This window comes from Prionailurus bengalensis, chromosome A2 (genome assembly GCF_016509475.1).
Source record: "Prionailurus bengalensis isolate Pbe53 chromosome A2, Fcat_Pben_1.1_paternal_pri, whole genome shotgun sequence".
NCBI classification, from domain to species: Eukaryota; Metazoa; Chordata; class Mammalia; order Carnivora; family Felidae; genus Prionailurus; species Prionailurus bengalensis.
The window spans coordinates 145,341,393-145,354,159 of NC_057348.1; the positions used below are offsets into that span (position 1 = coordinate 145,341,393).

A 12,767-nucleotide genomic window follows, 5' to 3' on the forward strand; every position below is an offset into this window, starting at 1 on the left:
TATACTCTTGACTGAGAAATTTTACCTTTAAGAATTTTTTTTTAATTAAAATTATTTTTAAATTTTAATTCCAGTATAGTTAACATGCAGTGTTATATTAGTTTCAGGTGTACAATATAGTGATTTAACAATTCCATACATTACTCAGTGACTCTTAATTCCCTTCATGTATTCCCCCCATCCCGCTGCCTTCTGGTAACCATCTGTTTGTTCTCTATAGTTGAGAGTCTGTTTCTTGGTTTGTCTCTTTTTTTCTTTGTTCGCTTGTTTTGTTTCTTAAATTCCACATATGAGTGAAATCATAGCATTTGTCTTTGACTGACTTGTTTCAGAGTATTGTACTCTTTTTAAATATTTTTTTTAAAGTTTATTTATTTATTTTGAGAGAGAGAGACAGTATGAGCGGGGTGGGGGGGCAGAGAGAGGGGGAGAGAGAATCCCAAGCAGGTTCCGTGTTGTCAGTGCAGAGCCCGACGCAGGGCTTGATCCCACAAACCATGAGATCATGACCTGAACTGAAACCAAGAGTTGGACACTTCACCAACTGAGCCACTGAGGTGCCCTGTATTCTTTTTTTTTTTTAAATCAAACAATATGCAAAGTTTTTTTTTTTTAAGATCATAAGGGCTAGTTTTATTGTTCTGCTCTATGATGTCATTCATTTATCCTTCACACAGTAGTTACACTGATGTCAGGGATGATTTTTTTGTTTAATTGTGGAAAAATCTGCATAACATAAAATGTACCCACCACCTTAACCATTTCGTAGTATACAGTTCAGTAGTGTCAAGCACGTTTATATTGCTGTGTAACCTCCAGAACTCTTTTCATCTTGCAAAACTGAAACTCTGTCCTGTGAGGCAGTCCCTCTGTTTTCCCTCCCCTCTCAACCCCTTGCAACCACCCTTCTGCTCTCTGTCTATGAATTTGACTGCTTCAGAGACCTCATATAAGTGGAATCCATCATACAGGATTTGTCCTTTTGGACTGGCGTATTTCCCTTAGCGTGTCTTCAGGTTCATCTATGTGGTAGCAGGTGTCAGAACTTCTTTTCTTTTTTAACCTTTATTGAGGTATAATTGACAGATGGGGCGCCTGGGTGGCTCAGTCGGTTAAGCGTCTGACTTCAGCTCAGGTCACGATCTCGCGGTCCGTGAGTTCGAGCCCCGCGTCGGGCTCTGGGCTGATGGCCCAGAGCCTGGAGCCTGCTTCCGATTCTGTGTCTCCCTCTCTCTCTGCCCCTCCCCCGTTCATGCTCTGTCTTTCTCTCTGTCTCAAAAATAAATAAACGCTAAAAAAAAAATTTTTTTTAAAATTGACACATAGAGGGGAGAGCATAGTTTCCCCATGGACCCCCCTCACCCCCACACCGGCACAGCCTCCCCCAGTACCAACATCCTCCATACCAGAGTGGTGCATTTGTTCTAATAGGTCAGCCTACACTGCCACACCATTATCATCCCATAATTCACATTATGGCTTACTGTTTGTGTTTTCGTTCTATGGGTTTGATAAATGCATAATGACATATTTTCTACCATGTATAGTATCATACGCAGTAGTTTTACCGCCCTACAGAATTTGTGCTCCACCTTTTGATTCTTTCTTCCCCCTCATCCCTGGCAACCACCGATTCTTTTACTGTCTCCATAGTTCTGCCTTTTCCAGACCTTTCATATAGTTGTAGTCATACAATATGTAGCCTTTTAACATTGACTTCTTTCACTTAGCTATGCGTTTAAGGTTCCTCCATGTCTTTTCATAGCTTAATAGCTCATGTCTTTGTAATGCTGAATAATATTCCATTATCTGGATGTTCCACAGTTGATTTACTCATTCTGTTGAATGGATATCCACCTACTGAAGGATATTTCAGTTACTTCCCAGGTATAACAATTATGAATATGCTGTAAACATCTCTTAACAGTTTTTTTTTTTTTGTGGACATAAGTTTTTAACTTCTTTGGTAAATACCAAAGACCACAATTACTGGATTGTGTGTTAAGAATATATTTAGTTTTGTTGTAAACTTCCAAACGATCTCCCACAGTGTCTATACCATTTTGCATTCCCACCATTAATAAATAAGAATTGCTGTTGCTTCACATCCTAACCAGCATTTGGTAGTATTGGTGTTTTGGATTTTAGCCATTCCAGTAGATGTATATTATTATCTCACTGTTTTAATTTACAATTCCCTAATGACATGATCGGACATCTTTTCACATGCTTATCCGCCATCTGTATAACTTTTTGGTGAGGTGTCTGTTCAGGTCTTTCGCCATTTTTTAATCAGGTGGTTCATTTTCTTATGGTTTAGTTTTAAGAGTTCTTTGTATATTTTGGAAAATCGTCCTTTATCCAATGACTTTTACAGATATCTTCTCCTAGTCTGTGACTCGTGTTCTCATTATCTTCATAGAAAGTACTTTTCATAGAGCAGAAATTTTTAATGATGTCCAGCTTCTCAATTATTTCTTTCGTGGATCAAGCATTTGATGTTGTCTGTAAAAAGTCATCACCATAGCAAAGGTCACTTAACTTCTCTCCTATGTTATTTTCTAGGAGTCTTATAGTCTTCCATGTTAATTTAGGTCTATGATCCATTTTGAGTTAATTTTTGGAAGGGTGTAAAGTCTGTCGAGAGTCACTTTTGACATGTGATGCCCAGTTGTTCTAGCACCATTTGTTGAGGAGACTCTTGGCTCCGTTGTATTGCCTTTGCTTGTTTGTCAAAGATCAGTTGACTGTATTTATGGGGATCTATTTCTGGTCTCTCTATTCTGTTCCATTGATTTGTTTGTTCTTTCACTAATTCCATATTGCTTTGATTACTGTAGCTTTAATAAGTCTTGAAACAGAGTAGTATCAATCTTCCAGCTTTGTTCTTCTTCAGTGTCGTGTTTGCTATTCTGGGTCTTTTACCTTTCCACATAAACTTTAGAGTCAGTTTTGATATTCATAAAATAACTTGCTGGGATTCCAGTTGGGATTGCATTGAATCCATGGGTCGATTTAGGACATCTTGACAATATTGAATCTTCCTATCCATGAACATGGAATCTGTTTCTATTATTTAGTTCTTCTTTGATTTCCTTCATCAGAGTTTTGTAGTTTTCCTCAAATAGATCGTGCCCATATTTTGTTAGATATATACCTAAGTATTCTGGTTTTTGTTTATTGGTTTTTTTGGTTTTTTGTTCACCTGCTAATGTAAATGGCAACGTGTTTTAAATTCAAATTCTATTTGTTTTATTGGTATATAGGAAAGCAATTGACTTTTGTATATGAACATATGTATGTTTGCTTCAAAAAATTTTTTAAGGATAACACACTTCTGTAGGTTGAGGGGGAAGAGGGGACAGATTAAAATTGCCCATAGAAGTACAAACCTTTATGTTACTACTTTATAAATTACTGCATCATGGGGAACCTGGGTGGCTGAGTCAGTTGAGTGTTGGACTCTTGATTTTAGCTCAGGTCATCATCTCACAGTTTGTGAGATAAAGCTTCATGTCAGGCCCTGTGCTGATAGTGCAGAGCCTGCTTGAGATTCTCTCTCTCTCCCTCTCTGCCCCTCCCCTGCTCTGTCTCTCCCTCTCTCTCTCAAAATAAATAAACTTAAAAAATTACTTTATCATATCAAGGTTTATAAGAAGCACAGTTTTATAAGCAGAAAGACCATTTTAAGTGATTTATTTTTGGGAAAAATAAAGCTTAACTTCCATTTGTCTGAAATACAAAGAAAATGTTAAGTATTCATTTACTTCCTGGGTTTTTTTTTAAGTTTATTTATTTTGAGAGAGAGAGCGAGAGAGAGTGCACATGTACGCACACGCAAATGGGGGAGAGGCAGAGAGAGAGGGAGAGAGAATCCCAAGCAGGTGCCATGTTATCAGCACAAGCCCGACACGGGGCTTGATCCCACAGACCAAACCATGAGATGATGACCTGAGCTAAAATCAACAGTTGGATGCTTCACCAAATGAGCCACCCACATGCCCCACTTGCTAAGTGTTTTTATGTCTACAATTTCAAATGCGAGTCATCAAGATCTTTAAAGTGTCTTTTTATTGTTCTTTAAAGTATCTTTTTATTATTATATGTGATATCAAGAGTACTTACGGTTTTGTGACCTGAGGCATAAAATTAGCACAGTGAATTTCTATCAGAATGGTTTTACATCAGGGAAACATTCTACCATTTTTAGGTCATATTTGAATGGTGCTTTCCATTTCCTATGACTTGGTGTGGTGAGGTATGTAGTGAAATTGTAGCCTTCCTCTGCTCTTGAGGAAAATATTGCTTAGTATAAGCATTGTGTTATATTACACACTGAATTCTGTTCTTTGCCTTTTCTTCTGACAGTAAATCTTCATGGAGGAACACGGAGTGACCCAAACTGAACACATGGCTACCATAGAAGCCCATGCAGTTGCCCAACAAGTACAGCAGGTCCATGTGGCCACCTACACTGAGCACAGTATGCTGAGTGCTGATGAAGACTCTCCTTCTTCTCCTGAGGACACCTCTTACGATGATTCAGACATACTCAACTCTACAGCGGCTGATGAGGTCACCGCTCATCTGGCTGCTGCAGGTAATGTTGTTTGGATCAGATGCTCTTTATTTTTCGCTTACCTCTGGTATTGTGCATATCTGAAAGGGCCTAGGATGCAGGCACTCTCACCTACATCTCCATATCATACCTTTATGATTTTTTTTTTAAACCTTGCATTTACAACTTGTGCTTGTATTATACTGAGACTGAAGCTTTAGAATCATATACTATTAACGATAGACTGTTTTTGTTTTTTCATCCATTCCAGCAATCTTTTGACTTTTTAACTAAAGCATTTAGTCCATTTACATTGAATGTAGTCACTGGTATATTTCGATTTAAATTTATCATGTTTATTGTATGCTTTCTCTTCATCCCACTTATTCTTTGTTTACATTTCCTTCATGTTTTGGAGGGACTGGAAAATTTTTAATTTTTTTTCTTGTTAGTTTGGAAGTTATACATATTTTTACGATGAGTGGTACCCCTAGAAATGATAATGATAATATATCTTTAACTTATTTCGAAGTCTTCTGTAACTGGTACTTTTGTCCTCTTAGGGATAATGCAAATTTCTTGGAACACTCAGATTTTATTCCCCTGATCCTGATCTATATGCTCTTGTTGTTCTGTGTATTGATTCTTTGTGTATTTTAAGCCATGCAAGACATTATTTTTTGTTTTATCCATTGTTAGTGTTCGTTTTTTAAAAATTTTTTAAGGTTTTATTTATTTGAGAGAGAGACAGAGATAGACTGTGAGTGGGGGAGGGGCAGAGAGAGAGGGAAACACAGAATCTGGAGCAGGCTTCTGGCTCTGATGAGCTGTCAGCACAGAGCCCGACATGGGGCTCGAACTCATGAACCATGAGATCATGACCTGAGCCGAAGTTGGAAGTTTAACCAACTGAGCCACCCAGGCGCCCCAATGTTCACTTTTTCCTTTATATCCAACTTGCCTTCTGAGAATTTTTCTTCTACTTAAAGATACCATTTAGGATTTCCTTCATCGTGGAAGTCTCTCAGTTTTTATTTGTCTGAGAATGTTCTTATTTAACCTTCAGTCTCGAAGGATGTTCTTACTGGGTATAGAATTCTAGGTTGGTACTTATCTCCCCCCCCCCCCCCCCCCCCGCCTCATATTTAAGAAACTGTTTCCACTGTCCTGGCTTCCATCCTTGCTTTTTGGAATTCAACTCCTTTATTCTAACAGCTGCTCCTTTGAAGGTTATCTCCCACACAGACCCCACTTCCCACTGTTCTTAAGATCTTCTCTGTCTTTTGGTTTGGTTTGGTTTGGTTTGGTTTGGTTTTCCTGTGTTCAGTTTTTGTGCTATATCTGGCTCTGGACTTCTCATTTAATTGTTTAGGATTCTTTGAACATCTTGAATCTGTGTATTGATGTCTTTCATCAGTTCCAGAAAATCTTAGTCACTATAGATTTTGCTTCAAGTTTTGCCTTTGCTCCATTCCGTCTCTTCCTTCTATGACTCCAATTAAATATGTTAGTTTTTCTCATCGAGTCCTTTATGTCTCTTACCTTCTATTCTGTATTACTATCATTTTGTCTCTTTATGCTTCAGTCTGTGGACTGAGTTTCTTCAAACTCTTTTCCAGTTTATTAATTTTTCTCTTCAACTGTGTCTAAGGTGCTTTTAAAGCTGTCCACTGAGATCACTGAGAAAGCTAATTTTAGTAATATAGTTTTTTTTCTTGTTTTAGAATTTCTAGTATGTTTTTTTCTCCCCGAATTTGTACTATTAAAGTTTCTAGTTGTAGTAGAAAAAAAGGTTTTTTTATTCTCTGTAAGTGAAGTAAGCATCATGATTTTATAGTATATTTGGTAATTCTACTCTCTGAAGTGCCCGTGAGTCTTTTTCTGTTATATGTTGTTAGTGCTATTTCTTGTTTACATTAGTTTTTCTCTTTATGTATTGGTTATATTTAAATGAATGCCGGGTGGTGTGTTTGGAAATTTACTTTTAGAAGTAATTTGGGGTCTAGACTAATATTATTGTCCTCTAGAGAGGATTTTTCTTTGCTTCTGCCAGATGCCTGAGGACACTAGAAATCCTGTATTATCTTAATCCAATTTAAGGTTTTGAGATGTTCTGGGCCACTAAATGACTTGAGGCTGGGCTACATTTTGTACCATTCTCTTTGCTATTTACATTGTATGTTAAACACTATGTGGAAGACTCCATGTAAGCCATGCCTGGATGGGTCTGATACTGTATAAGGAACATTGATCTTATAAGATATTTAGGGAAAGCTGAACAGTAAATCAATTATCGGGAATAGCCAACATATTTCATCTTTTCAGTATTTGCTATGTTTAAAGAGAAGAAGACAAGTGTAATGAAAAACGATCTCATTACTATCAGTTCTTATCCACTGTGTATTTCTGGAATTGTGATTTTAAAATAAAACTTAGTGGCAGGGACACATGAAATGTTTGCAGAATATATTTTTGAAATTTTTATACTTCCCAGAAGAGGGCATCCTAACATAATGAATCCAGGTCAACTTCTTTCCTAGGAAGGAAGATGCTTTTGAGACAGAGTTTTGCTACATTACTGTATGTGCTGAATTGTCATAGTGTTAAAATTAGGAAAGGAGTCTAATCTAACACTTTCACGTGGCAGATGTGGAAACTGAGGCCTAGCTAGTAGGAATGATACACCATTTAACCATTCAGCAATTATTGAGGAATTACTGTATACTCTCTGTCACTGTGTATAGCCACCACAAACAAGACAGGCAGGAGCTTGCTCTTACAGTAGCTTGCAGACCAGTGGTGGAGAGAAGGGTACAAATAATAAAGTAAAATAAAGAGCACGGAGGACTCTGGAGGAAATAATGAAGTAAGGTGAATGGAGAGGGAAGGGAAGCAGGTTGCTGCTTTTCTAATCCTATTCTTTTCTCTCCCGCCGCTGAGGTAACCGCTATTCTAAAGTTGATCTTTCTCATTCTCATGCATTTCTTTTATACTTCTGCTGTACACCTATGTATCAATAAATAATACTGAACCTGGTTTGACATGCGTTAAATTTTATATAAATGATATCATTTCTAATCCTCTCTCTGTGTAACATTGTTTATTCAGTTTTTTTTTTGAGATTTCATTCATATTGATAATGTGGCAGTTTTATTTTAACTGTTATTTGGTATTCCATTCATCATCTAAATACATCATATATCATTATAACATTTAGGTTGTATAAGTTTTTGCTATTACAGTAGCTGCAAATGAAAATTATTTTGTGTCTTCTTGTACAAATTGTGAGAGTTTCTTTTGGCATTGGTTTTCAAACTCTCGACAGTTCCCACAGTGATACATTTTACATTGTGATCTAGGAGAAATGAATGCACATATAATTGAGTAAGTTTCTCATGGAGTAACACCCCTCTGCAAGTGACATGCTCTCTGGTATGTTCTAGAATCTTTCACTTCATTTCATTTTATTTTAAAAAACACAAAATACAACAAAACAAAACAAAACAAAACCCCAAATTACTCATGAACCACCAAAGAACAGAAACCTGCAGTTTGAAAACAATGCTGAAGGGTATACCCAAGAGGAGAATTAGAGGGCAAAGATGGGCACATTTTCAACTTTACTAAATGTTCCAAATGTCTTTCCAGATCGTTGTGTGAACTTACATTCCCACAAGCAATATGTTCGAGTGCCTTTTGCTTCCAATCCATACCAGATTTGGTATTGCCAATCGTTTTTTGGTTTTGCCAGTTGGATGAATACGAAATAATATCTCGCTGTTGGTTGAATTTACTTGTGTCTGAGCAAGAGGCTCCAGACAGTGCAGAAAGACAAGATAGAGCACCATTTCAGATCTTTTTTGACTATTCACTTTTCTTCTTGTGCACATTTCCTATTTATGCCTTTGTCCATTTGGGTTATCGTTTTTTTTCTTATTGATTTGTAAGAGTTATTGATATAAATTTAATACTGTTCTTGATAATATACATTGCATTTATTATCTTCTCCCAATTTGTTGACCACTCCTTTCCCTAAGTTTTTATTATTTCTTTTTGTCCATAAAGGTTTTAATTTATATTATTGTGAAATTTATCAGTTTATCCTTTTGGAGTCTTATTTAAGGAATTCTTAACCCTGCATTTATAAATGCTCTACAACAGTGTATTATAGAAGTTATGAAGATTTTTACTGTGTTGGGTTTTTAAAATTTTTTTTCTGATGTTTATTTATTTTTGAGGGGGGGTGAGAGAGAGCACGCACGTGCACGCACACAAGACGGGGAGGGGCAGAGAGACGGGTAGACACAGAATGTGAAGCACTATCCAAGCTCAGAACTGTCAGCACAGAGCCTGATGCAGGGCTTGAAACCGCGAACCATGAGATCATGACCTGAGCCAAAATCAAGAGACATTCAACTGACTGAGCCATCCAGGCACCCCTGTCCCAGTACCCTTTTTTTTTTTTTAATCTTTTAAAATGTTTATTTATTTTGGGGAGAGGGACAGTGTGTTAGCAGGGGAGGAGCAGAGAGAGGGAGACACAGAATCCGCAGCAGGTGCCAGGCTCTGAGCTGTCAGCACAGAGCCCGGTGCGGGGCTCGAACCCATGAACCACGAGATCATGACCTGAGCTGAAATCAGATGCTTAACCGACTGAGCCACGCAGGTGCACCCCAGTACCATATTTTTAATAATTCATCCTTTTCCCACTTTGGTCTTCTGACACAAGATGTGTGTGAACTCTTCATTACGTTGCATTGGTTTATTTGTCTAGCCTTCAGGCAGTTCTACACTGTCTTAATGACTATTGCTTTATAGTAACTACTTTATAGTAACTACTGATATTTGATAGGCGTGCACCTTTTAAAATTCTTAAAATTCTTCACAGTTATCCTGGCCGTTCTTGGCCTTTTGCATTTCCATTTAAATTTTAAGATCAATTTATCAATGTCCACAAAAACCCATACTGGGACTTTTATTTGAATTGTATTGAATTCATAAATTAATTAAGCATCTTTATTCTTAATAGCCTAAAACTTGAAATTCCCTGAGTGTCTATCAGTAGGGTAATGGGTTAACTATGACTTATTCATACTATGGAATATTACTCATCAATAAAAAGGAACAAACTACTAATACATATAACAGTGTGGATGAACCTCGAAGACATTATTCTAAGTGAAAGAAACCTTACACAAAAAAGTATATTCTGTATGATTTCTATTTATTTGAAGTCCTAGAATAGGCAGAATTAATATAGGATGATAAAAATCAGAATTGTAGGTACTTTTTGGGAGATTGGATAGGGAACTGACTGGGAGGGGACATAAGAGAACTTTGTGTAGCAGTGGTATTATATATCTTGATAGATTAGTTATCATCGGTGTGTACATTTTTCAAAATTGATTGAAGTTACACTTAAGATTTTTACATTGCAGTATAGGTAAATTTTACCTCAAAAGAAAAAATTATAAACAAATATAGAACTCTAGCCCATGATTTTCCTACTGAATACTTAGGAGAACCATACATGCATCAGAATTTAAAAAATGATATGGGTAGAGAGATGGATGGGGGCACCTGGCTGTCTCATGCTCAGTCAGTAGAGCATGCAACTCTTGATCTGGAGGCTTGTGAGTTCAAGCCCCATGTCGGGTGTAGAGGTTACTTAAAAATAAAACAGTCTTTAAAAAACTTAAAAAAAAAAAAAGATGGATAGATGCAGATAGTAAAATATTAATAGTAGAGTGTAAGTGGTAGATATATGAATATTTGCCATAAAAATCTTTCAACTTTGCTCTATATTTGAAAGTTTTAGTAATAAAGTGTTGGACTCCTACAACTCAATAGAATAAAAACAAATAACCTGATTAAAAAATGGACAGGGGCACCTGGGTGGCTCAGTTGGTTAAACAACCAACTTCAGCTCAGGTCATGGATCTTACAGTTTGTGAGTTTGAGCCCCGTGTCGGGCTCTGGGCTGACAGCTCTGAGCCTGGAGCCTACTTCAGATTCTGTGTCTCCCCCTCTCTCTACCCCTCCCTGCTCACGCTCTGTGTCTCTCTGTCTCTCAATAATAAAAAGTTAAAAAAAAATTTTTTTAAATGGACAAAGGACTGAAGTAGACATCTCTCTAAAGAAGATGTACAAATGGTCAACAGGCCCATGAAAAGATGCTCAACATTACTAATTATCAAGGAGATGCAAATTGAAACCACATGAGATGTTACCTAACACCTGTAAGGATGGCTCTTATAAAAAAAGGCGGTGGGGGGGTGGCCTGGGTGGCTCAGTCAGTTAAGCATTTGACTCTTGATTTTGGCTCAGGACATGATCTCATGGTTCATGAGATTAAGTCCCCCATTGGGCTCTGTGCTATCAACACAGATTCTGTCTCTCTCTCTCTCTCTCTCTCTCTCTCTCTCTCTCTCTCTGCCCCTCTCCCTCTTGTGCTCTCTGTCATGAGTAAGCATTTAAAAAAACAACAACAAAAAACAGAAGATAAATATTAGCAAGGATATGGAGAAATTGGAACCTTGTATGCTGTTGGTGGGAATGTAAAATGGTACAGCCTCTGTGGAAAACAGTATGAAGTTTCTGCAAAAAATTAAAAATAGAACTACCCTATGACCCAGCAATTCCACCTCTGGATATCTATTTGGAAGAATTGAAATTAAGACCTCGTAGAGTTATTTGCATTCCCATGTTCATTATTCACAATAACTAAGTTGTGGAAGCAATTCAGATGTTCACTGATGGATGAATGGCTAAAGAAAATGTGTATATCTGGAAGGGAATATCTTTTTAAATGTTTGGTTTTTTTTTTTTTTTAATTTTGAAAGAGAGAGAGAGTGTGCAAACAGGTGAGGGAGGGAGGGAGGGAAGAAGGGAGAGGGAGAGAGAGAGAATATCCCAAGCAGGTTCTGTGCTGTCAGAGCACAGCCAACAGGGGGCTCGGTCTCATGAACTGTAAGATCATAACCTGAGCCAAAATCAAGACTTACGCTTAACTGACTGAACCACCCAGGAGCTCCTATATAGAATGGAATATTATCCAACCATTGAAAGGAAGGAAATCCTGCCATATGGCAACAACCTGGGTGAACCTTGAGGGCATTATGCTAAGTGAAATAAGCCAGTTACAGAAGAACAGATCCTGCATGATTTCACTTATATGAGGTATTAGTCAAACTCACAGGAACAGGGGTACAATGGTAGTTGCCAGGGACGGGGGTGTGGAAATGAAGAGTTGTTCTTCAACAGGTGTAAAGTTTCAATTATGCAGGATGAATAAATTCTAGAAATCTGGCATACAAAATAGTGCCTGTCTTACACACTTAAAATTTTAATATAGTAGATTAAAAAAATAAAATTAAAAAAAGGAAGAGCATCAGAGAAGGAATAAATGAAGATAAAATTTTTAAAAAGTTAATATGGTAGGTCTCCTGTTCAGTGTTCTTATCACAATTTAAAAAAAAATAAAATGCTGGATAAATGCATCAGTAAGATTTTTTCATCTATCAGCTGTTTATGTTGGAAAAGAAGGTAAAAAGGATGAATTTATTTTTTGACTTGCTCTGGGGCTCTTTAGAAGAATTTATTTAAGTCAGACTGATTATACTACTAAATAACATGTAGAGAGATTTGTCTAGATTTTCAGGGAGGCTTATTTAAATATTTTTTAATGTTTATTTTTGAGAGAAGGACGGACAGACAGAATGTGAGGAGGGGAGGGGCAGAGAGAGAGGGAGACACAGAATCTGAAGCAGGCTCCAGGCTCTGAGCTGTCGCACAGAGCCTGACGCGGTGCTCAGGCTCATGAACCGTGAGATCATGACCTGAGCTGAAGTCAGATGCTTAACTAACAGCCACCCAGGCACCCCCAGGGAGGCTTATTTTAATTGAGCCACTTAGAACATATATAACACATATGCCAGTATAAATGTGAGTAAATATAATTTTCATTTTAGCTTTTTATAGGGTTTACAAAAAAAGATAAAAGTGGATCATCTGCTTAAAAAAAGAAAAAAAAATGGAATGTCCTTGATATATTGAGGTCCCATGGATCCGAGACTCCAATAATTCCTTAGGGCCTACGCTTCATTTTAATCTCAGGGCAAGCCAGACCAACTTTTATTAACATGTTTTCCTTAAGAGTGGCACGGTTTTCATCTCTTTCCTGCCGGCGTCAGGTTTTTTGTGATCAACA

At 37.3% G+C, this 12,767-nt stretch overlaps 1 protein-coding gene across 6 annotated transcripts in view; it reads left to right on the plus strand.

The window, feature by feature from the left end:
• The window catches only part of NRF1 (nuclear respiratory factor 1), a 146,080-nt gene that overhangs the window by 44,779 nt on the left and 88,534 nt on the right, over positions 1-12,767 (plus strand). For all 6 annotated transcript variants that reach the window (XM_043589515.1, XM_043589519.1, XM_043589516.1 and 3 more), the window contains exon 2: positions 4,369-4,600. In XM_043589515.1, the coding sequence (XP_043445450.1) occupies positions 4,378-4,600 (223 nt within the window). In that variant the 5' untranslated portion in view covers positions 4,369-4,377. The remainder of the gene's footprint in view (positions 1-4,368; positions 4,601-12,767) is intronic.